The sequence below is a fragment of the Leucoraja erinacea genome, chromosome 6, assembly GCF_028641065.1.
Source record: "Leucoraja erinacea ecotype New England chromosome 6, Leri_hhj_1, whole genome shotgun sequence".
Lineage (NCBI taxonomy): Eukaryota > Metazoa > Chordata > Chondrichthyes > Rajiformes > Rajidae > Leucoraja > Leucoraja erinaceus.
In genome coordinates, this window is record NC_073382.1 from 57,763,469 (window position 1) to 57,790,920 (window position 27,452).

General features: G+C 41.0%; 1 protein-coding gene across 1 annotated transcript; it reads right to left on the bottom strand.

The window, feature by feature from the left end:
• Positions 1-422: 422 nt before the first annotated feature.
• Positions 423-27,009, bottom strand: LOC129698184 (transmembrane protein 182-like). Its single transcript, XM_055637137.1, has 5 exons — positions 26,254-27,009; positions 23,572-23,692; positions 12,637-12,735; positions 9,159-9,296; positions 423-1,949 (listed from the first exon to the last, which is right to left on the bottom strand). Exons 1-5 carry the CDS (start codon positions 26,401-26,403, stop codon positions 1,723-1,725), a joined length of 735 nt encoding a protein of 244 aa, XP_055493112.1. The 5' UTR covers positions 26,404-27,009; the 3' UTR covers positions 423-1,722.
• Positions 27,010-27,452: the final 443 nt, after the last annotated feature.

A 27,452-nucleotide genomic window follows, 5' to 3' on the forward strand; every position in this document is an offset into this window, starting at 1 on the left:
GTACCTCTGCACAGTATACTACAAAAGTATTGAAAAGCACACATCTCCGCAAATATGGGCTAAATTAAACTGAAGGAACACCAAGATGCACGATACACCGGGACATACTGCCATGATGCAGTTTGGAGAAATCCATGGCCAAGACAATTTCTCTTTCAAAATGCTGCAAAAATAAATGAATTGACTAAAATCCATCATAGATGAAACAAATGATTGCAAATCCAACCTCCAAGATTCAGCAACTTAGGAAAATACTTGAAAATATTTTAGCACCCGTTGCCTAACGTTTAAGTATCCCTGCAGTCAGAGCTAAGAAGTTTTGGAGAGACCATACAGTCTGGCGTGACAGAATGGAATTAGGTTAGTTTATTCTAAACATTTATATAAAGTGGTATCTTTAAAAGCATCACCAGCACACAATACCTTGAGTAGGTATTTATTAAAATGGTCCAAGCAGGGGATGTTGGATACAGGACATTTCACCTAAGGTTTCTGGCATACCCTGTTCTTAATTGTTATAATATAATGAGGATTTGAGACATTTCTTGTGCTGATCATTCAGTCAATCTTTATGAAAAATCTAAAATGCCCAATTGACTGAACCACCATCATCACTGATAGCAATTAGAATAGGGTCATATAAAGTGTTATCCGTGAATATAAGATAAATGGATTTCATGCACTAACAACACACATTACAGTCATGCAAAATTCTTCACTTTTAGAAAATAAACATGTCTTTACTTTGCTCCTTCTATCGCCAGGGCTTCTAATAAGGGGGCAGTAATTTATTGCAATAAGAACAGTTGTCAAATAACTAAAAAGAACAGATAGTACTTATTTGTTACAATTACTTCAATATAAGACCTGTAATTGATATTTCTTGGCTGAGAACAGGAACTTGCTTTCCAACCTCACATTCATTCTATCCTATAGCCGTTGATTAAATGAATAAAGATGTTCACTTATTTGTCCTCTTGCTGGTTTATTGACAATTGGTGCACCTCATTGACACCAGTTCTGGGTTGGGGTTATGAATGACAACTGCACACAAATGATTTTAATAATATTAAATTATCAGAATTTGCAAAACAACCCACTCTATTTCATTTGCTAACAAGTTGCCTTGAACCTTTTAGACTTGTTCACAAATGAATTTCCTTTGTCATTAATCTACATGAACGGGTAAATATCATTCTCCAATTAATAATTTGTTTTAGTGTAATAATCAACACTATCGTTTTTGTGTCAATAGGCATTGAAAGTAATATCAGCAATCTAAAGATATCCCTGAGATATCTATCTACCTCTTTGGACGTTTGTAATTATTGCATTCAGATGTTTCTTAATATTTGCCTTTGGCGAAATCAAAGAAAATCAATTCCTCATTGTACAGCTATCAATTGATTATAAATTGCCAAGTAAAACAATACTAAACAATTATTTAGAATGGGATTATTATTTTTTCAAACTAACACAGCAAGGCTTTAAAATAGTTGGTTTGAGATTATATTTAGTTTTTCAGCAATTTCATGTTTGTACCTGCTTCTAAATTGTAAACAAGTCTAAAGATTGTTCATGGTATACAAATATGAAGATCATATCACCAGAATGATGTTCGAAGTTGCATTAAAAAAAAATTATTTCTAATGTGTACATTTGGCAAACTTTCTTCGCATTAAAGGCAGTGATTTCTCATTTTTAATGCATAGGATTTGTCTTTTAATCATAATGAATTTGAATGGTGTGGCCAGCAAGAAGGAACAACAAGCCTGCCAGCAAGGAGAAAAATATCCCAATGGGAGCAATTATGAAAGACCATCCATACTGAATGCTCAGCTCAAAATCAAAGCAGACGTTTGTTCTCTGCTTCAGGATGTATTCTGGAATATCAATGACAGTTTCGATCCAGATGACATACATAATGACGAGTATCGTGAATAACATACCTGAAAGAAAAAGAAAGAAAATGAATTAATTCTCTTTTAAAATATTATGTTTTTGAAAACTATGTTTACTCTGTTCTGTTATCGTCATCAGCCTGGAGTATTGGATCTATCAACATCCCCCTCCCCCACCCCCTCCCCAGCATGATTTAAATTAAATGTACTGTAGTTGTTGACTGTATATAGTTTAATCTGGAAGAGAACAATTGTTAAAATAAGTTTCAATACAGAACAAAGTTGAAGGAAACCTTTCTCCCAGGGCGGAAATGTCCAACACTAGAGGGCGTGGCTATTACGTAAGAGGGGGAAAGTTTAAAGAAGATCTGTAGGGCAAGTTTTTTACATAGAAAGTGGTGGGGGCCTGTAATGCACTGCCAGGGGTGGTGGTGGAGGCTGTTACAATAGCGGTGTACAAGAGGCTTTTTGAAAGGCACCTGGAAGTGCAGGGAATAGAAGGATATGGATCATGTACAGGCAGATGAGATCAGTTTAACTTGGCATCATGCTTGGCACAAACATTGAGAGCTGAAGGGCCATTCCTGAGCTGTCCAGTTCTATGTTCTATGAAACAGGCAACAAGAGATTGTCCCTGCTGTTTTTAGCAGAAACTTGAGGGAGAAAGCAGGGAGAAAAAATATTGGGGATGATTAGAAATCCAAGGAATGTGAATATAATAACAAACCAATTTTTATTTCTTAAATTGGACAATAATTTTGGAGCCATAGTTTCATCAAGTTGTACAACACAGAAATGGGCCCACCACTTCAAGCTAATCTTTTAGCCCATCTATACTAATCCATTTGCCTGCATTGACCCAATTTTGGGGCTGCCACATCAAAGGTTGAGGATGAAGATCGTCTCCAATAATTTAGAGTTCAGATTCCTTCAGAGAAGATTTAGTAGGATGTTGCCAGGACTTAAGCACGTATGCTATAGGATAAAGTTGAGCAAACTATTGGACCCTAGTTTTATCTGTTAAGGTTGCCCAGTTTTCCACTGCAAATCATCTTCTTCAGTATTTTCCTCGATTCTTCTTCACCCTCACTCCAACAGTATATCATAAGGAATGAATCAGCTGCTTTGGGCATTTACTTTCTATCCCTCAACCCAGTGGCCAAACCTCTGAAGTCTCTTCAGCAATTGCTGGGAACATGCACTTATCTCAATTTCTTTCTCCAATCTCCTAACCTCCACCTTGTGATTCCATGGCCTAATTCCCATTCAACTAAATACTGCACAATTTGTGTGCGGCACGGTGGCGCAGCGGTAGTTCCCGCCTTACAACGCTTGCAGTGCTGCAAACCCGACTACGGGTGCAGTCTGAACGGAGTTTGTACGTTCTCCCCGTGACCACGTGGGTTTTCTCCGAGATGTTCGGTTTCCTCCCGCACTCCAAAGATGTACAGGTATGTAGGTTAATTGGCTTGGTAAATGTAAAAATTGTCCCTAATGTGTCTAGGAAAGTGTTAATGTGTGGGGATTGCTGGTCAGTGCGGACCCGGTGGGCCGAAGGGCCTGTTTCCTCTGTATCTCTAAAACTAAAAAAAAACAAATTTCTCTTCTTTCCCCACAGTATTACAAACATCAGTAAAAATTATTCTTCCTCAGTTTTTGTCTTCTTCTTCAAAAATACCTTCACTTACCATCCTCTCAAAAACTAAACCCTCGACATGTCCACCTTTTCAAAATTATCACCAATTTTCAAGCCTCCAGTCCTTTTGCAAATGTTTTGGAACATGTTGAATCCTTCTTAATTTATACAGCAACTAACTCTTTCAGAACTCCTTGTTAGAATCCATCTGTCAAGTTACCACCCACCACATAAACAGTGCAGCTCTTAGCAATATTACTTATTACACCCAATGTGATTATAAGAAAAACATTGCATTCCGCCTTAATCTCCCCGACTGTCACCATTTATTGACAAGAAGTGAACACACTCGCAATCTCAATATCTCTCTTTATCTCACTCAATATCTCTCCTCTCCTTACTGTTTCTTTGATTCAACTAACATTTTTCTTAAAATATGCAGTCACGTTTTGTTTGCGGCCATGCAGCTTGGGACATTTTGCTACATTAAAACATCTATGTAAATGCAAGTTGCTGGTTCAGTAATATCCTGCAGGCAATGGAACCCTCAGCAGCCTATACACAACAGGAATTCCTACACCGAAGATAGGCACAAAAAGCTGGAGAAACTCAGTGGGTCAGACAGCATCTCTGGAGAAAAGGAATAGGTAACGTTTTGGGTTGAGACCCTTCTTCAGACTGAGAGTTAGGGGAACGGAAAACAAGAAATAAATCCCTACACTGATGTTTCAATTCTCTATGGTAGATGAAAGGCAAGAGGGCATAGGTCAGAACTCGGGTCTGTTTAATGTCTTTGCATCATGACCTTTAAATTCAAATTAGACGTCTGCATGAAGCAGGAACATCAAGTCAGTGATGGTAGTGAGATAGGCTGTCAAGAAAACCTAGACTAACCTTAATGTGTAGGAAGGAACTGCAGATACTGGTTTATACTGAAGACAGACACAAAATGCTGGAGTATCTCAGCTGGTCAGGCACCAGTTTTATCCCCCACACCCTCATTTCTATCTTTCAGAATGAAGAAGGGTTCCGACCCGAAACGTCACCTATTCCTTTTTCTCCAGAGATGCTGCCTGATCCGTTGAGTTATTCCAGCCTTTTGTGTCTAGTTTAGACTAATCTTAATCCTTCTCCCAACCATTCTTACCAAACAAGGGAAAATATCCACAACAATTTATGACTTCTCCAATGGTAAACTAAACTATTCAGCGAAAGAAACCATTATAAAACAGATAATCCTCTCTTGCTGGCCCACCACCCATACTGTAAGTAAGATGTAATGGCGTATAAAGTGGACAGCCAATCTCATTGGTACACAAAAATGCTGAAGAAGGGTTTTGGCCCGAAACGTTACCCATTTCCTTCGCTCCATAGATGCTGCTGCACCCGCCGAGTTTCTCCAGCATTTTTGTGTACCTTCGATTTTCCAGCATCTGCAGATCCTTCTTAAACACAACAGCCAATCTCATTGTGTTTGTTTACTATTGAGCAAGATTAGGTTAAAATTAGCCCTTGCTTTCCCAGGCTCTTGCTATTTCCTCCTCCTTTTTTGTATTGGGAAATAAACATTCTTTCTCAGTCTCGGAACTGCCAAATTTTCTCCTATCTTTTAAAGGCCATGAACTTTTATATTTTAACACGCGATTCACAATTTTCATTGGAATGAAAAATAACTAACACTTCGCAGATTTCAGCTGCAATCACTTTCTCTCCTCCAGTGTTTTAATTCCACTGGGCTTTTAGCTCAATTTTTTAGAAAGACAGATTGACCTTAACTGATTATTTCTTAATCATCTCTATGAAGTTGTGTGGAAGGCAATAAATTTTCTCAAAATACAGTTCAATTTCAGCATGAATCAATCTTTATTTTTGTTAATTGCATTAGAAACGCCCTAGCCCACTCATTAACATGGTGAAGCAGCTGTGAAACGTGGTGAAGTAGAAGTGAGCATATGAATTTGACAAAGTGTAGCTGGAATGTGGCCAACCTGTTTCCTGTAATAGGTTGGAGTTTCTAGGAAAGCAAGAATGAAACTCCATTGGAAGTCTATTAGTTCAAATCCCACAAGAGAGATTTTTACACAAGGGTCCAGGCCAACATTTAACTGGGACAAGATTGGGGTGGGGGGGGGTTCGGGGGTTGTTGAGGTATTGCCATTGTTTTTCAGATTATGTATTAAACTGAGCTTCTGCCTGCCTGCAGGTGTGTATGTTTGCAATAGATTAGCATAGTTTAGTTTAGTTTAGTTTAGAGATACAGCACAGAAACAGACCCTTCTGCCCACCCTTCCGTGCTGGCCTGCGACCCCTGCACACTAACGTATCCTACACACACTATGGACAATTTACAATTTTACCAAGCCAATTAGCCTGCAAACCTGGAGTGTGGGAGGAAACTGGAGCACCCGGAGAAAATCCACACACGACACGGGGAGAACGTACAAACTCCGCACAGACAGCATTCGTAGTCAAGATCGAACCCAGGTCTCCGGTGCTGTAAGGCAGCAACTCTACCACTGCGCCACCATCCGGCACTATTTTGTAATACGCCAAGAATTACCCCAAGCAACCTAGCCAATATATTTATCCCTCAACAATTAGCACCAAAGGACAAATTAACTGGTTAGTTTCACATTGGTACTCATGGGAGTGTTGCATTAGCAAACTAGCTATGCTTACAATACAGAAATACTTATCTAGCCCCAAGGCGTTCTGAGAAATCCTAAAATCAAGAAATATGCAGCATGGTTGTACATCTTATTCTTTGATTAGTTTGAAGTGTTTGCAGCTGAACTTTGTTTTATATGCGTGGATTTTATATTCTCAAAATATCCTTGTTTAAAGGCGTTGGGCTTGATCCTAAGGAAGAGATGACTATAACTATACAAGTTGTCTCATAAATATGGCCCTGATTTGATGATGCCTGAAATTGATATTGAACTGAAATGCTTATTAAAATTTAGCAGAAATTGAGGAATTGAATAACATGACCCCTGTGTACAGGTCCACATCTGATTTGCCAGCATCCTTGGTTTCAAAGCCTTCCTGGATTAAACATTTAGCTGGACCAACAGAGGTCAGGGCCTCTGTGAGGAATTGAACGGTACTGGAACGGTCTAGGCCCCTGGGGGCCTGAGATACCGGCCCACAAAGTCGTCCTCGGAAGTCGGCTATGGGAACCGATCTGCTGGATCCGACCGGGACAGGGTTCCAGAGCTCTGGCAGAACAGGAGGCAAATTCGATGAGCCGATGAGGTTGAGATCGGCTGCCACACCGGGCCTAGGCACCACATTTTTGTAGTGGGCTTTCGGGGGAAATATCAAGTGCGCTCTCATAATTTTGTACGGATTAATGGAGGTGCCGGACCACCTGTTGTCGGGAAATTGGTGGTGGACCTGTACTGTAGGTCTGAACTGCTGAACCAGAGAACACTAGTTCAAATTCTACAAATGTAGTCTGAGAATTTTAATAGTTTAAAAACAATGAAAATGCAAAATCTGGCACAAAATTGTCATTGATTCATTGTTTAGGTGGCACGTTGGCGCAGCGGTAGAGTTGTTACCTTACAGAGCCTGAGACCAGGGTTCAAGCCTGACTACGGGTGCTGTCCATATGTTTGTTTGTATGTTCTCCCTGTGACCGCATGGGTTTTCACCAGGAGCTCCTGTTTCCTCCCACACTCCAAAGGAGTACAGGTTTGTAGGCTAATTGGCTTGGTAAAATTATAAATTGTCTCTAGTGTGTGTAGGATAGTATGCATGGACTCGGTGGGCCGAAAGCCCTGTTCCTGCCTTGTATCGCTAAACGAAACTAAACTACTCATATAATGCACAAAAATAGGCTATTCAGCCACCATATCCATGCCATCCACTACACTCATTCAGACTGGTCCCATTTACCTGCATTTGGTCCATAGTCTTATGCTTTTTTGTTGTTTGTTTATGGTTTGATGATTCAAGTGCTTGTCGTGATGTTGTGATAGTAACTGTTCCACCACCTCCTGAGGCAGCGCACTTCAGATTCCAGATTCCAAACACTCTCTACGTAAAGAAAATCCTCCTTGTATCCTGTTAAAAATCCAATTGTACAGGGCCCTAGTGAGACCACACCTGGAGTATTGTGTGCAGTTTTGGTCTCCAAACTTGAGGAAGGACATTCTTGCTATTGAGGGAGTGCAGTATAGGTTCACGAGGTTAATTTCCAGAATGGCGGGACTGTCATATGTTGATAGATTGGAACGGCTGGGCTTGTATACTCTGGAATCTAGAAGGATGAGAGGGTATCTTATTGAAACATATATTATTATTAAGGATTTGGACACACTAGAGGCAGGAAACATGTTCCCAATGTTGGGGGAGTTCAGAACCAGGTAAGGGATATGGAGAGAAGGCAGGAACGGGTTACTGATTGGGGATGATCAGCCATGATCACATTGATTGGCGGTGCTGGCTTGAAGGGCTGATTGGCCTACTCCTGCACCTATTGTCTATTCCCATTCAGCCTTCTTTCTGTCATCTTATGCTGAGATCCTCTTATTTTAGATACACAGGCATGAGAATAAAGATTCTTTCTATCTACCCCACCTATCCCTTCATAACTTTACATACCTCTATCTCGTCACCTCACAGCCTTGTTTTTAGGAAAGTGTTTAATAATTATGTAGAAACAAGGAACTGCTGATGCTGGTCTACAAAAAAAGACACAAAGAGCTGGAGTAACTCAGCGGGTCTGGAAACATCTCTGGAGACCATGGATAGGAGACGTTTCGGGTCTGCACCCTTCTCTAGACTGAAGACGAGTCCTAATACTAAGTGTCACCTATGTCCTAACACTAAGTGTCACCTATCTATGTTCCCCAGATTTAGTGTGGCACAGTGGTAGAGTTGCTGCCTTGCAGCGCCAGAGATCCTGGTTCGATCATGACTCCAGGTGCTGTCTGTATGGAGTCTGTACGTTCTCCTTGTGACCACATAGGTTTTCTCCAGGTGCTCCAGTTTCCACACTCCAAAGACGTACAAGTTTGTAAGTTAATTGGCTTTGGTAAAATTGTAAATTGCCGCTAGTGAAGGTAGACACAAAATGCTGGAGTAACTCAGCGGGACAGGCAGCATCTCTGGAGAGAAGGAATGGGTGGCGTTTCGAGTCGTGACCCTTCTTCAGACTGATTGCCGCTAGTGTGTAGGCTAGCGCAAGTGACATGGTGATCGCTGGTCGGAGTGGACTCAATGGGCAGAAGGGCCTGTTTCTGCACTGTGTCTCTAAAGTCTAAAATACAGTAAAGTAAAGATGCTGCCTGATCTACTTAGTTACTCAGGTACTTTGTATGTTTTTGTAAACCAGCATCTGTAGTTCCTGTATCTAGTCTATTCTAAATATTTATTCAATTAAGCAAGAAATGCATATTATTTAAATGTGGCTGGATGTATTGACGCGGTATGAATATATAAATGTAAAAGTAACAATACGGCATTATTTAACAGGATTTAATATTATCATTACACTAAAAGCCATGTCACACTAGTCATTGTTAAACTGGATGCTAAGTGAATGTTTATTATATAATAAACATGAAGCAGCCAGGTCCTGTAAAATATTTACAAAAGATAAATATTCCACTTACCAGCAGACAGAAATAGTCCACCACCTGCTTTGTATAGATTATAATTGGAAAATGGAGCAGCACAGATGATGATGAAGCCTCCGACAGTGGCAGCTACGACGCCCAACATCATGAATACAGACCAAAAGCCTCTGTAAACTAAAGACACAGACAACATAGTTAATGAAAGGGTCAATATTGCTTCTTTGGTAATTAATTATCTTTGTCACCTTTGTTCTAAATGAGGGATTCTGTGCATTTGTACTCATTGCTTATTTGTTCATTATATATTCAAACAATATATTTACATAACATAAATGTATTAATTTCTCTCCTTGATGAAACTCAGATATGGTATGGTATAAAACTGTCACGTACCGAAGTACAGTGAAATTCATTTTTGTATACAGTTCAGTACAAGTATCACTACACATAAGCACCTCATATCCGTTCGGTTATTTGGCTTTTCGGCATCGTGTCCATTTGGTTTTTTAGCTTTTCGGCATCGTTTCCATTCAGTATCTTGGCTTCGGCTTCTTGTCCTTCGACGCCCCGTCCGCGCACGGTTTTCAAGTCACAGTTGTTGTAAGTGCAGGGTTCTTGACCTGACCAAGAATGTCATTGTCCTAGCTGCGTTGCAGAGTCGGCCTGGCCAAGTTGGTGTCTCTACCACTCCATGAAGAGCCATCATAACATACAAGAATTTTTCTCCTTTCTAGCTTTTGCCATGCTTTTGTTTTCATTCATTCACAGGATATAGCTGTCACTGATAAGAACGGTAGTATTGTTCGGTCCTAACTGATAACTTGGGGAGATGGCTACATCGTCTTGAATACTACATTTAGTGTAGTAATGTTTCACCTAAAGGGGTGTCAGGTAGGGAGTGTCAATTGACTTAATAATGATGAAGGAAGAGTGCTACATTTCAAATGGTATGTAGTATGGCTGTTTACAGGTTTAATGTTCCTGTGTGCTTACTCCCCTTATTCATGCAGGTTTTGTTAGTGCTTTCCTTGAAGTGATTGTGGGTCACCATGACACAAGGGTGTGGTGATCCTTTGCATGTTAATATCAGATGAAGATCTACTATCATCCAAAACAGTCCTCCTACTCCTTCTTTTCTACCTGTAAATATAGCACATTTTCTAAAGGTTCACCTCTACTCCATTGGGTACATAGGACTTTGTCTCTGAACTGGTGTGCTACAAAGCTGAGAGCTATATTCCGCACTCTGGTATCTTTCCCTTCGCTCTACATATTGTGCTTGAGTTTGGCTTGATTGTATTTATGTTAACTGATTGAATTGGAAATGTTAACTGAAGATGCCACTGCACTGCGCTATCTCTGGGGATTTGATGTGTTAACTGGTTTAATTGTAAAATATGCAACAAAACTTTACCTTTTATCTTGGTGCAATTGACGATAGTAAACCTAAACCTAAAATACTGTGTTGAATTCTACAGGCTGGTACATGCCTCACTACATTGCACCAACCTTAAAAGGAGAAGATAGGTGTTGATTTATAGGGTAGATTCTACTAGATATAGTCAGGATGCTTGGATGATGTTAGATTTGCATGTGAAAGGCTGCACATTTAAGCCTGTAAAGATTGTTGAAAGCAATATATTGGCATTGAACCAAATAAAATCAGATCTTAGGAAGTATGAAATATCCCGGGGTGATCTTGTAGATATTACCTAACTTTAAGTTGCCCTGACAGATATACAAAAGCACAAAATACCACTTCTGGGTGTTTTCTATTTTAAGGATATGACTGTTTCTGTGAAGTATTTCAGTAATAGCCACTTCCTAATTGCCCATGTGAAAGTAGTATGGAGCTCCATATATAGAAGTGCTGCCTTATAATGGCAGATACCCAGGTTCAATCCTGACTGCAGGTGCTGTCTGTACGGAATTTGTATGTTGTCCCTGTGACCATGTGGGTTTTCTCCAGGTGCTCCGGTTTCCTCCCACATTCCAAAATCGTACAGGTTTGTAGGTTAATTCGCCTTAATAAAAATTGTAAATTGTGTGTAGGATAGTGTTAGTGTACGGGGTGATCATTGGTCAGCGTGGACTTGGTGGGCCGAAAGGCATGCTTCCACGCTGTATCTCTAAACTAAAGTAACTAAGCTCTAAACAAGAATGATGTGTGATATAAATGGAAATTTGCATACAGGTAAAATGCTACTTGTAGATGTAAAGGCAAATTAGGTAGTGTATGTTTACAGCAGTGGGAATAGGATGCTCATTGTATGTCATTCTTTGTCCCAGAATTGTTTAGTTTCCTAATCTTTAACCTATGTATGAGTGAAGAGGAATAAATATGCCAGACGTGCGTCGAGGTGGAAAGGAATATGTGAGCTTTCAGCCAGGTGTGAAGGTTGAACATCTATTCATTTTATAGTCGAAGAAGATGCCGTTGTCATGGTAATATTGGCCACATTAATAAAATCGCAATCACTTGAAATAGATAATTTATGAGTGAAAACATCATGGAAAATCTTTTCTCCAATTACGCACCGGCAAAACTTGTAAAACTTTGTGCAAACCCTAGTAAAACTTGTAAAGCGTTAGATCATCTACCATATTGCACATTATATTGCATGCTCTAATTAACTCTTGAAATGCTCCCCATTACCAATGAACCAATCGCGCCGCAGAGAACAAAGGGGGACCTTTGGGGGGGGGGGGGGGGGGGGAGGGGGCTGCCGAGACCATTTGGGACTATAATGAAAACTTTGTAACTTTGTCAGTGGCCTATAGGTGGCGACTCTTTGCATACTTTGTGTATGGTATGCAAAACAAAGAATTTCACTGTGACATGTCACATGTGATAATAAAGTATCAATCAATTAACAATGAATATTTGACTGATTCTGTATTATATTTATTAAGGTTTATGTTTTAGATTAGAGGGAGCCATGTTGTATAATTGTAAGTGGAATCGGGTTTGAAGCATATTTTAATGTGGTCACAGGTGATCAACGTTACGCTGAGGTCTTCTTGAATGTTGTTGGACCTACATTCATCCCAGCAAATGAAAAATACTGAATCATATTTTTAATAAATGCCCTGCAGATAGTTGTAGGATTATGGAGAATCAGAAGGTGAGCCATTTTGCACAAAATGGTGACGAGATCCTAACCTGTTATTATAGTCAGTATTCAAGTGGTTAGCACAAATAAACTTCTGTGTTGTGGTGTTCCCTCAGGATTGTTCATGGTGGGTGATAATACTGCAATAAACTGGCTGGTCAAACACTGACACAAAACTAATAAAATCAATCCATGGAAATTATAAAATACCCAGCAATAATCTCATCATTGTAATCTCTTTTTAACATATTTTTCATTGTAACTAAGCATAAACAAAGGTTTTGTTTTTATTTTATGATTTAAAATTCTCCAAATTGCTTACAATCACTACTACATTGCCATTATCCTCCAATTTTGAAATATTTTGCTACAATTCTGTGTAATAAGCTGTATTTACTTACTGATTGCAGTCTCATAGGCTGTGGAATTATGTGCTTCAGTTGTCAAAGGGAATGGGAGAAGGTATGCGTGCATACAGAACTTTGAAGGAGGCTGGTTAGCTGTAATGAAGAAAATAAAAGCGTCTGAGTAACACTAGCAATCATGACAACTTCCAGTCGAAGTCCTGCATGATAAACTGGTTTATCTGGTAAATTATGTATAATTACGTCAAATTACTGATGCATTATTTTAGAATAACCGTAAACTATTTAAAAATAAATCCGTAATTTTAGAGTCATAGAATAATACAGCTCGGAAACAGGACCTTCAGCCCAACTCGTCCATGCTGCCCAACTTGTTTTTGTCCAGGTGCTCCGGTTTCCTCTCACACTCTAAAGACATACAGGTTTGTAGGTTAATTGGCTATGGTAAAAATTGTAAATTGTTGCTAGTGTGTAGGATTATGCTAGTGTACGGGGTGATCGCTGGTTGGCATGGACTCAGTGGGCCGAAGGGCCCGTTCCATGCTGTATCTCTAAAGTATCTTTAAAGTGTATAATACTTGTATCTTTTTAATTTTGTTAATGTACTTACTTCATTTGTTATCTCTGCCAGCTCGTTCCATTTACCCACCATCCGCTGTGTGAAAAGGTTGTCCCTCGGGTTCCTATTAATTCTTTCCCCACTCACCTTAAACTTATGCCCTACTCTTCATTTTTCTATTCTGCGAAAATGACTGTGCATTTACCCTATCTGTTCCCCTCATGATTTTTATACATTTCATACACCTTCAGCCTCCTGTACTCCAAGAAATAAAGTCCTAGATTGCCCTATCTCTCCCTGTAGCCCCACAATCCTGGCATCAACCTCATGAATCTTCTCTGCACTCTTTCCAGCTTATTGATTTCATACAATTTGGGGACACGCACGCACGCGCGCGCACACACATACACACACACACAGAAAGAAAATAAACACACACACACAAGCCACAATTTCAAGACATACCCAATTAAAACAAAGGCCATATTTCTGAAAAGGTTGAAAAGTTATGTCAATCATTTATGCTATCTATTAAAAACACATTGCATTTAATTATGGAAGACTGCAAACAGTTTTCTAATGGAAGCCTACTGTCCTTCAGGTTACTTCAGGCTGCGTTAACATTAGCCTACCACTCCCCAAACACCCACCATCCATCTGGCTTCACCTGCCTCATTTTATCCTTTCTCTTGCATGCCTCCATTTATTATCTATCTGCCTGGCTCTCAACTCCACCCCTTGGCCTTTCCTACCTGAAGAATGTAATGTTTAGCATATTGATACGCCTTTGGTTTAAAGCAAAAATAACATCTAACACATGAACATTTCCTACAGCTAGAAATATGTGGACCACGCAGTTAGTGGCAGCAATCCTAGTGCAACATTATATTGACACTAGCACTGCCAACTGAGGTAGACAACCGTCTCCTCTCCGTAGCAGCCGTCCCGAGGGCAATGTTCATTGGAAGTGAGGTTCCGACGGTGCAGGAAGGATCTGACTGAGAGGGTCTCTCTCTCTCACCACCAGCCAAGCCAGGTCATGGTGCTTGTTGGTACGTTCTGTGGATGAGGCATTTTGCCAGACAAGCTGGGCAGTCTGCTCAGGGAACCATGCCACAGGATCCATCGAGTCTTTGTCCTGCAGGATGAGTGTATGTGAGAGAGTGTTGGTCTGGAAGGTGTTGATCTGGAAGACCCTTTCCCAAAGGACAGGTGGTGCGGCAATGTCCAGCTGACTGGCACATTACTCTGCATTGGGGCCGGGACCATCCGTCACAACCCAGCCATCTAAGTTGTGACTGAGTTGGAAAATTAAACCACAAAGGTGGATGGTTGTAAGGAAGGACATGGGTATATGGCTGAGAACTGCAAGCTGTAGGGACAGATGCAGCCACAATGAACAGCTCAAACTGCCATACTGGTTATTGTCCAAATCCTAATTTCTTGTTTATATGTGTGGATGAGCTTAAAGAAGTGCAGAAGCTGGGATATAGAGCACGGAATAGTACAGCACAGGAACAGGCCCTTCGGCTCACAATATTTGTATCAAACATCTTGCCAAGTTAAAGGGTTAGGATAGACTTGGATTGTTTTCCCTTGGAACATCAGAGGTTGAGGGTTGATTTGATAGAAGTATATAAAATTTATGAGAGGCAAAGATAGGGCAGAAAGTAATAACTTTTTTTTCCCAGGGTGGAAATGTCCAACACTAAACGGCAGAAATAAGGACAAAGTCACCACATTGATGAGCTAACAATCTATCTATCATAATGTGACAGTTGCATTTCAAATAAACCTTGCTATATAGAAAATGGCATTATAAAAACAATTGTGTCAATGGGAAAAAGGGAGTTGGTGGTTAGAGACTTTTAGACTTTTACAATGCGAGAGGAGGGAAGTTTAATGGACTGTCTATTGGCAATTTTATTAAACAGAGAGTAGTGGTGGCCTGGAACGCATTGCCAAGTGATGGTGGAGGCAGATACAATAGTGGCATTAAAGAGGTTTTTAGATAGGCACATGGAAGTGCAGGGAATAGAGGGATATGGATCATGTACTGGCAGATGAGATCAGTTTATCTTGGCATCATGTTCGGCACAAATATCATGGGCCAAAAGGCCCCGTTCCTGTGCTGTACTGATCTATCTTCTAGAAAATAACTTGATTGTGAATCTGAAACTCTCTAGCTCCTAACTAACTCCATTTTCCCCATTGACACAATTGTTTTTATAACAACATTTTCTATATAGCAAGGTTTATTAGAAATGCAATTATCATATTACGGTAGTATGGTTGTTACTTCATCAACTTGCTGACATTTTCCTGGGATCAACCTGAGCAATATCTATGACCAAGTATTCAGGGTGAATATATCTTTCATTAGATATTTTCCCAATTAAAAGCAGCTGTATAAAGGCAGCAGGAGCTGCAAATGATTATCAGTTCAGGTGGAACGTCAATATAAATCATTTGGGATGTGAAAACCCAAATGCTCTATCGGACTGAACACCGTCTGTACAGGATCGATACCCCTGGGAGGTACTTCAGGAAGGAACAACAAATCTGAATGTGCAGTGGACTATGTAATGTACTTAGTGGCAGCAAAATATGAAATATCTTCCACAGTTAGTTAAAGCAATAGACTTCTGACTATTATACTGACTTTATTTAATTTTCGCTATCAATTAACAATATTTTAAATTATACTTCTGATTGTTTATTCCATATCAATAACCTTCCTTCGCAAGTATGCTTGCATTCATAACTGTAACCGTGCTTCCGTGGTATAAATCTTTTATACCTAATATAATAACATTAAGTAATATAACATAATAAATCTGACACAATATACTGTAATAATCTACCCAACAGAATTAATCCACATGTACTTACATCTATATTGCTCTAGATGGTGCTACAATTACATTTTATAGATATTCAAAGTTTGTCCGTGATTTTATTTTGTAAATAGAGTGAATCTATTCCCCTGACCATTTCACTGCATTTTGCTTCATGTAACATGCAGTGTTTTTTTTTACTTCTTTTTTGCCAAGACGGCTTTTCCTCTGCTTTTCAATTTACAAAGTAACAAAGTGGTTCCCTAGTTCCTGATCAAAATTGCATTACAACCAATATTGCCTGCATAACACAAATAGAGGAAGGAATTGGTGAGGAGGGTGCAAAGAAGTTGCAAAAAGTGGGGAGCGGAGGATGGGTGGAAAGAAGGGGCAACCTTATACATTTATTTTCTTCCCAGTGTGAGAACAAAAAGAGTGGCAGGATGAAAGAAAAAGGGTGTAAGTTAGGAGAGAGTTCAAAGCTGTACGGCATCTTTACCAGTACACACCATGATTGATTTGATTGAAATGACCAAGAGATCTCATAAGTAATTAACTACAATCGCAAGGCATTCTTGAATTGGAAACTTCACCGTGCTTCAATTGGCACCTAAAAAATAGAAAACCTGCGACTTAAATAAGAAATGACTCCAGAAGAATGCTCGGGAGAACGTCAGAGGTTGAGGAGAGACTTGATAGAAATATATAAAATTATGAGAGGCCTAGATAGGGTAGACAGTCAGAACCTTTTTCCCAGGATGGAAATATCCAACACTAATGTAAAGCAATATAAGGTGAGAGGGGAAAAGTTTATGGAGATGTGTGGGGCAAGGTTTTTTTACATAGAGAGTGGTGGGGGCCTGGAACACATTGTCAGGAGTTGTGTGGAGGCAGATACGATAGAGGTTAAGAGGCTTTCGAATAGGCATATGGAAGTGCATGGAATAGAGGGATATGGATCATGTGCAGGCAGATGAGTTGAGTTCAACTTGGCACCATGTTTGGCACAAACGTTGTGAGCCAAAGGGGCCGTTCCTGTGCTCCACTGATCTATGTTCCTAAAAAAGACATTTCAGATCACCACACTACCTATCTCAATTTCTCTCACTGTGATACTGCAGCTCAACTCCGCTGGAACTAATCTACAGGACAAATAGCAAATGTTCGGCTACATTGCCTTCATTCCAGAATCAAGGTCACCCCAACGTCAATCATTAAGCGTCAGTACACAGATGATGACTGCTATGACTGCTATGTACATGTTGGGAGATGGACTGCAACATATTTGAATCATTCACTGAAGTATACAAGAGGACAGACCTTACACTTGACATAAAAAAACAAAGGTCCTCAACCGACCTTCATCTGCTGTGCAACTCTGCCTTCCAAAAGTAAAGTCCCTGACAAGAACATAGAAAACATAATGGTTTCCAATATCTTAGGAGCAATCTCTCTACAAAGACAATGTTGACGATGAAATTCAGCAGTACCTTCATGCATCAGCTCGGCACTCTTCAATCAGGAGGAATAACATTTCAATCTGAGGATTTCATTCCATGTAAATGAGTCATATCTATTGGGAGCATTGATCTCTCTGTCACATGCACTTCTAAGCCTTGAAGTACCACAAATACCGGGCTGACTAACTGAACCGACAAGCTCCACAAAATCTTCCAATTCCACTAACAAATTAAGCAAATTAATGTCAGCATCCTCTTCCAAATTCTCAAAGTGGACATTCTCCTCTGAGCTCATTCATGACAAGAGTTTATTACAGGTGGTCAAAGGATTTGATTCGAGGATTGTCAAAGGTTCCTTAAAATAGTATAACGTTCCCACTAACTTTTGGGCATCCTTGGACTGTGACTGCTCAAAATCTGAAATAAACATTAGAGATGGCATTGAGAACTGCAAGTCCATTAGTTGTTATCAAATGGGAGCCCAGTGCAAACTGTGGAAGGAGCACACCTCCTGCCCATCAATCACCTCCTACTTCACATGTGGACAAAAGTGCTGGAGAAACTCAGCGGGTGCAGCAGCATCTATGGAGCGAAGGAAATAGGCAAAGTTTTGGGCCAAAACCCTTCTTCAGACTGATGCAGGGTGGGGGAGGGGGGGGGGAGAAGAAGAAAGGAAGAGGAGGAGCCAGAGGGCTTAGGGAGAGCTGGGAAGGGGAGGAGACAGCAAGGACTGCCGGAAATTGGAGAAGTCAATGTTCAAGCCACTGGGGTGCAGACTGCCCAAGCGGAATATGAGGTGCTGCTCCTCCAATTTCCGGTGGTGCTCACTCTAGCCATGGAGCAGGCCCAGGACAGAAAGGTTGGATTCGGAATGGGAGGGGGAGTTGAAGTGCTGAGCCACAGGGACATCAGGTTGGTTAATGCGGACCGAGCGGAGATGTTCGGCGAAACGATCGCCAAGCCTACGCTTGGTTTCACCGATGTAGATCAGCTGACATCTAGAGCAGCGGATGCAATAGATGAGATTGGAGGAGGTGCAGGTGAACCTCTGTCACACCTGGAATGACTGCTTGGGTCCTTGAATGGAGCCGGGGGGGGGGGGGGGGGGGGGGGGGGGGGTAAAGCGACAAGTGTAGCATCACCTGCGGTTGCAAGGGAAACTGCAAAGACTGCTCCCGCAAATCCCTGGTCAATTCTTCCCTTCCCACCCCCGGGTGGCGTGGGTGGGAAGGGAAGAATTGACCAGGGCACTTACAGCGGGAGCGGTCTTTGCAGAAAGCAGATGGGGGGGGAGATGCGAAGATGTGGCGAGTGGTGGGGTCACGTTGGAGGTGGCGAAAATGACGTGTATGTGGTGTATGTGACGGCTAGTGGGGTGGAAGGTGAGGACTAGGGGTACTCTACCCTTGAAACGACTGGGGGGGATGGGGAGAAAGAGCAGTGTTGCGGGGTATTGAAGAGACCCTGGTGAGAGTCTCATCTATAGTAGGGGAGGGGAACCCCTGTTCCCTGAATATTGAGGATATTTCCGATGCCCTGGTGTGGAACACCTCATACTGGGAGCAGATGCGGCATAGATGGAGGAATTGGGAGTAGGGGATGGAGTCCTTACAGGAAGCAGGGTGGGAAGAAGTGTAGTCTAGATAGCCATGGGAGTCCCACCTCCCCCCTTCGACTCCATTCAAGGACCCAAGCAGTCGTTCCTGGTTGCGACAGAGGTTCATGCTTGGGCAGTCTGTACCCCAGCGGCATGAACATTGATTTCTCCAATTTCCGGTAACCCTTGCTGTCTCCTCCCCTTCCCAACTCTCCCTCAGCCCTCTGGCTCCTCCTTTCTTCTTCTTCCCCCCCCCCCCCACACACACACACACCCTGCATCAGTCTGATTTAGGGTTTCAGCCCGAAACGTTGCCTATTTCCTCTGCTCCATAGATGCTGCCGCACCCGCTGAGTTTCTCCAGCACTTTTGTCAACCTTCTGTTTCAGCATCTGCAGCTCCTTCTTGAACATCCTACTTCACATGTGGCAGTTTATAGATCCCACCTCAAAATCCACAGAAATTAATTGGAAGCAAGTTTTCGTTAAGCCCTCGGGACTGCCTTGGAGAAAAGATCTGATCAAGGATGGTCCTGCAAATTCACTGTGTGCAGCTATGATACGTTAACGAACGGATTGCAAGGAACTTTAAAACTTGTGATCTTCGATGACGTTTGTGATTACTTCATTCTTGGAACAATGGTGGTTGGTATATGGAGCCAGCTGCCAGAGAAGCTAGGTGAGGCAAACACTATAACAACATTTCAAATACACTTGCACGGGTACATGGATAGAAATGGTTCAGAGGAATATGGGCTAAAAGCAGGCAAATTGAACTATCTTAGATGGGCCATCTTGGACATGTTGAGCCAAAGGGCCTTGTTGTCCTTGTTGTCTGACTATAAATCAATCATATATTTATTCACCTTGCAGAAACAAAATAGTACGTTTCTATGCTCATTGGAGTTTTAGAATTTCAGAGTTACTCCTAATTAAACAAATGGAGATAGACACAAAATGCTGGAGTAACTCAGCGGGACAGGCAGCATCTTTGGATAGAAGGAATGGGTGACGTATCAGGTCGAGACCCTTCTTCTACTTCTCCAAAACAAATGGAGATCTGGTCGAATAGAGAGGTAAGAATTGGGGATATGGGGCCAATACCTTGGGAGCATATTCTCAGGATAAGAGTTTGGTCATTTGCAACTAAGTAGGAGAAATGTATTTACACAGAGGATTAAGAAACATTGGAAATCTATACTCCAAAGGTCTCTGTAAGCTCAGCCTTAGAATATTTAAGGCTGGAATTTATGGATTTTTTTGAACGCTAAGGAAATCAAGAGGGAACATCAAAGAGAACAGGGTGTTCCAGTGTAGCATATCAATAAGGGAGCGGCAAACAGAATCAATACAGATAAGGATCACTGGGTTCTTGGGGTGAAATGGGTAGATGTATGAAGAAAGGTTGGGCAAGTTGAGTCTATAGACACGTGTTCACACCAATGAGTGAACTTTATGAAATACAAAGTTGTAAAAGAAAGTGGCAAGGTGTATACTCAAAGGATCTTTTTCCAATGCAATGATCTAAACAAGAAGCTTAACTCCAGAAAAAGGAGTGTGGGGGGGGAGGGGAGGATGGGGTGTGGTCACCCATTTAGGAAGAAGAAAGAATTTTCTGACGCCATGTGCGAGAATTTGTGATATAATGTTCTCTTTCCCAATTTTAGGTGGATTATTGTGGATTCCAGTACATAGACCTGTGATTCTCATTGTCATGCTGAATATTCCTCTGTTTTGAGTGTTCATGGGCCAGGGATTGCCAGGAGCCAGTGGTGACAAATCTTTTTCCCTCAGCTGATTGGCTATGTCTTGAAACGACAGAGCTCAGAACAGCCTGTTTCAGGATTGCATGCCAGGCATGCAAACAATGTGCAGAATGCAAAGTGCTGGAGTAACTCAGCAGGTCAGGCAGCATCTCTGGAGGACACGGATAGGCTACATTTCTTGCTTCCTGACCTGCTGAGTTATTCCAGCAATTTGTATTCAATGCAAGGTGCAGTTGTGCTGCCTGACCTGCTGAGTTATTCCAGCAATTTGTGTGTGACGCAGGATTCCAGAATACGCAGTTCCTTGTGCGACCATCATAAAATGTGGCCTATCAATATAGGTTGGCTAAGCTCTATTAGAGCCTCAGTGTGGGGCATGTGGGCCTGGGAAACGTGTTTAAGTGTCCTACTAATTGATTTTGAGGATTTTAATGGAGATACCATTGATAGTATCATTACAGAGTTTTGAGGTGACTCCTGGAGGTAGTCCAGAATTTAGAAGTATATTGGAGAGTAGGAATTAATGATGACTCATAGATAATGAGTTTGAGAACGATCTTCAGATGCCTTTTGTATAATTTGGCTAAGGGAAGATGATTGAGTTTCATCATCAATGTCCGCCTTCACTGAGAAGTGACTCCCAAGATATCTAACATGGACCATGTTTTCTAGGAGCTAATCCTGAACCTTATTTGTCAGAGGATGAGGACCTTTGGCCTGCATATTCTGGATGCAGGTTTATCCTATCCCATTCTTCAGAATAGTGGTTGACAGAATAGTTCAGCCTCCAAAGGTGGTCAAATCCAAGTGTTGTCTTCATATTCCAGCTTGATAAGTAAGGCTTGGTTCTGGAGTGCCATGCCACAAGTTGAACAATTTGCTATTAGCCCTGTAGATTCCTTCCCTGTGAGAATATCCCAGTTAATAATAAATTATAATATAGGGTATTTTATTAAGTAAAGATTTATTTTGACTTCTTGGGGTTCTGAGTAAAATAAAGCTTTGTAACTCTGCGCTGTAGAAGAGCTGGGAAATCAGGAAGTTAGAGGGCAGCATTCAAGCTGCTCAGGATAGTTCTTCATGTTATGCCCAAGCAAAATACCATTTCAATAGTGAGAGAGGATGTATTTCCTGAGAAGGTGGTAGCTTCTATAAACAGAAGCCTTCTGGTTGGTAACTGACTTCATGATTACATTGTTAAGACGGAATTGTAAATGTTGGGCTTTCCTGTTGTTTTGAAGTTTGTGATCAACAGTTTGTGATTGATAGAACCACAAGATGACAACTATTGTATTGTAACAAGAATATTTTGAATGGGTATACTCCGTGATTGATTTGTATTAAACGTCATTGATGCTACTCTGTATAAACATATGACTATGTTTACAAAATACTATAAAAATATGCTGTATGACTTTGTTCATTAGAGTGGTGGCCCAGGAGGGTTAAGTATATGTTGTATACTTGACTTCGTATCCCTGGCACTCTCGCTGGCTAATGATCAGTAAAGCTTGTGTTGGCTTACCCAACCTATTGTGAGTTGTCTGTTTTAAGAAATGAACCTTAACACCTGCTGCTGAATGCTTGCTGAAGGTGACACACAACATTTTGGCAAGAAAGACTGAGAAAATATTGAGACAATGACATAACCTTGCTCGATATACTTGCTTTCACTAAGATTGACTGTGTTATAGTCATACAGCATGGAAACGGGACATTCGGCCCAACTAGTCCATGTCAAACAAATTGCCCATCTCGCTTGTCCATTTTGCCTGTGTTTGACCCATATCTCACTCAGTCTTTCCTATCCATGTACCTACCCAAATCTACTTTAAATGTTGTTATAGTAACCTGCCTCAATTACTTCCTCTGGCAGCTTGTTCCACATACATACAAGATGTTTCTCAGGTTCCTAATAAATCTTTCCCTTCACACTTTAAACCTATCCCCTCTTCTTCTTTGTCCACTGACCTGGGAAAAAGATAGTGTGTATTCACCCTATGTCCATCTGTTCTGAATCTGTTCATTAGAATCATGGTTTACATGCAGCATGAAGTGAATATAAAGCAGAGGCAAGTTTCAGCAGCCAGATTTTGAGGAGATATGGCCTTGCTGTACTCTCTGGAAAATAATTATCTGATGCAATCTACCTGACAACCCATGGGGACATTTCCTACTTTTTGTCCTTCGAGCACATACTATACACAGAGAGATTGCCTTAGGATCCAGATCAAAAGGGGGAAAGCGGTACTCCTTTTGTGACATTCCACATGCTACAGTCAACTGGAAACCTCTAAAAATGTAATTGTTTTTTGGCCATGTGACATATATGTTTATTGATCAATCGCGTGTAGCTACACCTTTCCGTCTACAAAAAAAGTACTGAGAAAAAAAGTATTGCTAACACATATGGCAAGGGGCAACTGCAACCGACAAGTGATACATAAAAGCAAAAAGAAATCATCCAAATTAATTCAAAAGCACACATAGATCTAACAGACTCTCCTTCAAATAACAAAATTAAAAGGCAGAGGATGAATGCAGAAAGTGGACAAGATGGCAGCTGAACTGAATATTATGACTAAAATAATAGTCCAGATTTGTCGAAGAAATCATGACAAAAATTGTGGTTTACCAACTTTTCCCTGTGCTATTGACTTCAAGAAACCACTGAAGCACTTTGGAGAATTGCAAAAGGCCTCAACTATAATTTAATAGTTTTCTCTTCGATATTCAAAGTTTATTTTACTCACTGAACCAGAATTTCCAGATGTTGTCATCCATCACCGCTTCATTAAACCAGCATCTCCAGAAAAATCCCTCATGGTGGTAAGTGGCACCAGCTTTATGGGGGGAAACAATGATATCTCCCCTCTAAACACAAAAATAAATGTTTGATCGTATCACAATCACAATAACACTTTATTAGCCAAGTATGTTTTGCAACATACGAGGAATTTCATTTGCCAAGTCAGTCATACAAATAAAAAGCAACAGAACACACAAAACACATTTTAGCATAAACGTCCACCACAGTGACTCCTCCACATTCCTCACTGTGATGGAAGGTGAAAAAGAAGTTCAATCTCTTCCCTTGTTTGCTCTCCCGTGGTCAGGGGCCTTGAGCCCTCCATTGATGGGACGAATACTTGTTTGCTACAGATTATTATTATTCATAATGTCATCTTTATTTTAAGTATTAAGTTGACTGAATATGTATTAACTAATAACATTAATATTAACATTTAGAGGAGAGTAGTGAGAAAGAATGCTAACAAAGCAAGATTTTTGAAAGACCACCTTCAGAGAAGATTTACGAGGATGTTGAGAAGATTTACGAGGATGTTGCCAGGACTTGAGGGCCTGAGCATTAGGGAGAGGTTGGGCAGGCTAGGATTTTATTCCTTGGAGAGCAGGAGGAGGATTGGTGTATATGATCATGAGAGGAATGGATAGAGTAAATGCAGAGTCTTTTACCCAGAGTAGAGGGATCAAGAACCAAAGGACATAGGTTTAAGGTGAGAGGGGTAATATTTAACGGAGTGGTGGGTATATGGAATGTGTTGGATGAGGTAGTTGAAACAGACACTACAACAACATTTAAAAGACATTTGGACAGGTACATGGATATGAAAGGTTTAGAGGGATCTGGGAAAAACACAGGCGGGTGGGGCTAGTGTAGATGGGACATCTTGGTCAGCATGGGCAAGTTGTGCCAAAGGGCCTTTTACCATGTTGCATGACTCTATGACTAAGGCAATGCGTGTAAAGGGAAAGAAGGTGCCAGAAATTTGTGGCAGTGAAAGGCCACATCTTGACAGTCAAAGTTTAATGTGCATTGCTTCAGAAGCAAAGCCATGCTATTAATGCAAACAGTAAAACCAGACATAAAAATGGGCTGGTAGACATGTGGTAAAGGTGGGACAAGCAGCATCTCTGGAGAGAAGGAAGGGGTGACGTTTCGGGTCAAGACCCTTCTTTAGACGTCTCGGCCTGTCTGAAGAAGGGTCTTGTTTTGAAACGACACCCATTCCTTCTCTCCCGAGATGCTGCATGTCCCACTGAGTTTCTCCAGCATTTTGTGTCTATCGTTGATTTAAAACAGCATCTGCAGTTCTTTCCTACACATAAAAATGGGCTAATAACTATCACCATCATCTTGCCATTTCTGATCAATTGCCATAGATTTTCATCCTGGAAGATAAGATTCTACGCAGTACTTTTGTTACTTTACAACCACGTTTTTGCATAATAAATGTAAGCTCCAGTTTGAGGCAATTTTCCCAAAACACACCCATAGGAAATTTTGATTTCACATTTTCCTCTGTTTCTCGATTCCCCTACTCTGTGCATCTACCTAATCTATTCCTCTTATGATCTTATGCACTTCTATAAGATCACCCCTCATCCGTCTGCCCAATCTATTAGTGTATCTATTTGGAGTCTCCTAAAATCTTTTTTTAAGCACTTTCTTGATTCTTGGCAAAGTCTATTTGCAAAATGATCCAACAGGATGGCTGGCGCCTTCCCATTCTCAATCTCCAGGCCTCCAATGTCGCTTCGATGTCAGACAAAGCAGTTCTGAAGGAGCTGTAATTTGCAACCTTTCCCTCAGTCTGAACCACGTTGTTTGTTGCCCCAATGTCACAGCCCACATGGAGCTGAACATCTAGCTTCTCGCCCCTACTAAACTCGGAGTTATATTATGCACTTCACCAGATTCTCAGACCTTCAGATCTCCGAATGAGTTGGTAAATACACCAAGAGATTCTCCCTTCTATTATCCGTTTTTATAAAGTGGGACCAAGGCTTGGAGGTCCCACCTGGTGATTGTAAAGAATTTGGAACCAAGTCCCTAGCGCAGGAGGGCGCATTATGGAAGCCCGATATCTGTGGGCTGAACCACGGAGATCATAGTCGAAAGAAAGGCGATTGACAATGCAAGTTGAGAATAAATCTCAATAAATGAGATGTATGTTTCTACTGAGGAAACTGACTTGATTTCTGAATATGTCGTTATGTTAAGTCGGACCATTGATTTTCTGCTATACAGCACTTAAGATGTAGGAAATTTAACTTACATTAAGTAAATGCACTTTTTAGATTTATTACAAAATTTCAAGTATAACATGATGACTTGCGATAAACTGTTAGAATCCAGCGTAAAGTTCTCGTGTAGTAAAGAAACAGACTGTTCACCTGCCTAAGTTTTCTGCTCGTTGAATCGTTTCAGCCTAAATAGCTTTTGATGGCTTCCTGGACAACATTCAATTGTTACTTTAAACTCAAAAGACAAATAATGCACAGATGAATTATTGTAATTGTTTTTGCACGGCCGTTATTTCATGCAGATATTAATATCATTGCTGTGTTAAAGTTTGCATTACAAGTTCTGGTTGCAACAAGGCTGCGAAGTAACGGAGATTGACACTAACCTCTGCAGAGAACGAATCCATTCTATTTTCGACAGAGGGACATCTTTCGGTGGCGAGAAGCCAGTAATCCGTGCCAAAAGCCACAAGAAAGAGCAGGACACCGAGAGCCCCAAACACACCGGCGAAGAACAAAGCCAAGCTGAGTTTCATGGTGATCCACTCGAGTTATGATAACTTATTAAACGCTATCTGGTTGCCCGCAAGACGTTGCCCAGAAAGATCTCTCTTTCACTTACATTCTCCGTCTCCGTCCTGTTTAGGAATCTGATCCTGCTCCCCTCCTCTTTGCACACGGGTGCGGTGATTCAAAAATAACCGACCTTGTAACCATGAGGGGGATTTAATACCAATTCCCACACGCATGTTGTCAGCACTGGTCTGGGAAGGGGCTGCCAGCTGCTATGTAACACTTGCATGTGAGGAAACATGATTTACATTCAGTAAGGAAGTGCATTTAGAAATTATTACAAAATTGCAAGTATATGGCTTACTATAAACTTGCAGAAACTAGTGTAAAGACCTCGGGCAGAAATGCAAACAAACTGTCCACCTGTCCAAGTATTTTTTTTCTGCTAATTAATTATTTTTTTAGCTCAGACGTAGAACAAGAGAACGTTGGTCACTGAAAAGCTCCCCACATCTCAGCAATGAGTTGCCGTTAGCAGCTGTGGCGAATCTTTATAATGTCAGCAAGAGAATGTCCAAGGCCATACACAATGCAGCACAATACTGTACTGTGGTATGATTGCTTCATATCTGATCTTGTGGGGCTCGGATGACATGTGCCTACAGTTGGTTTGTATTCAGAAATTGTAGTTGTAAACTGTAGCAAGGCAACACTAAATGGGGGTCACAGTAATGGGGTCATAAGCATGAAAAAGGCCCTTCGGCTCATGCCGACCAACATGGCCCATATACACCAGTCCCACCTGCCTATGTTTGGCCCATATCCCTCTAAACCTATCCTATCCATGTATCTCTAAATATTTCCTAAAAGTTGTGATAGTACCTGACTCAACTACTTCACCCAACAGCTTGTTCCATATACCTACACCTTTATTTACCCTTGTGTAAATAAGTTGTCCCTCAGGCTCCTATTAAATCTTTTCCCCCTCACCTTAAAACTATGTCCACTGGTTCTTGATTCACCTCCTCTGGATAAAAGGCTCTGCATTTACCCGATCTATTGCTCTCATGAT

What these genes read in the sequence shown, in the direction of transcription:
- LOC129698184 (XM_055637137.1), bottom strand. Translation starts at nt 26,403, where the DNA reads ATGAAACTCAGCTTGGCTTTGTTCTTCGCCGGTGTGTTTGGGGCTCTC. An exon ending in CATCTGGAAATTCTGGTTCA is followed by an intron (nt 12,736 to 23,571) that starts GTGAGTAAAATA and finishes TCTTCATTACAG; the next exon opens with CTAACCAGCCTCCTTCAAAG. An exon ending in TGGACTATTTCTGTCTGCTG is followed by an intron (nt 1,950 to 9,158) that starts GTAAGTGGAATA and finishes TTTTTCTTTCAG; the next exon opens with GTATGTTATTCACGATACTC.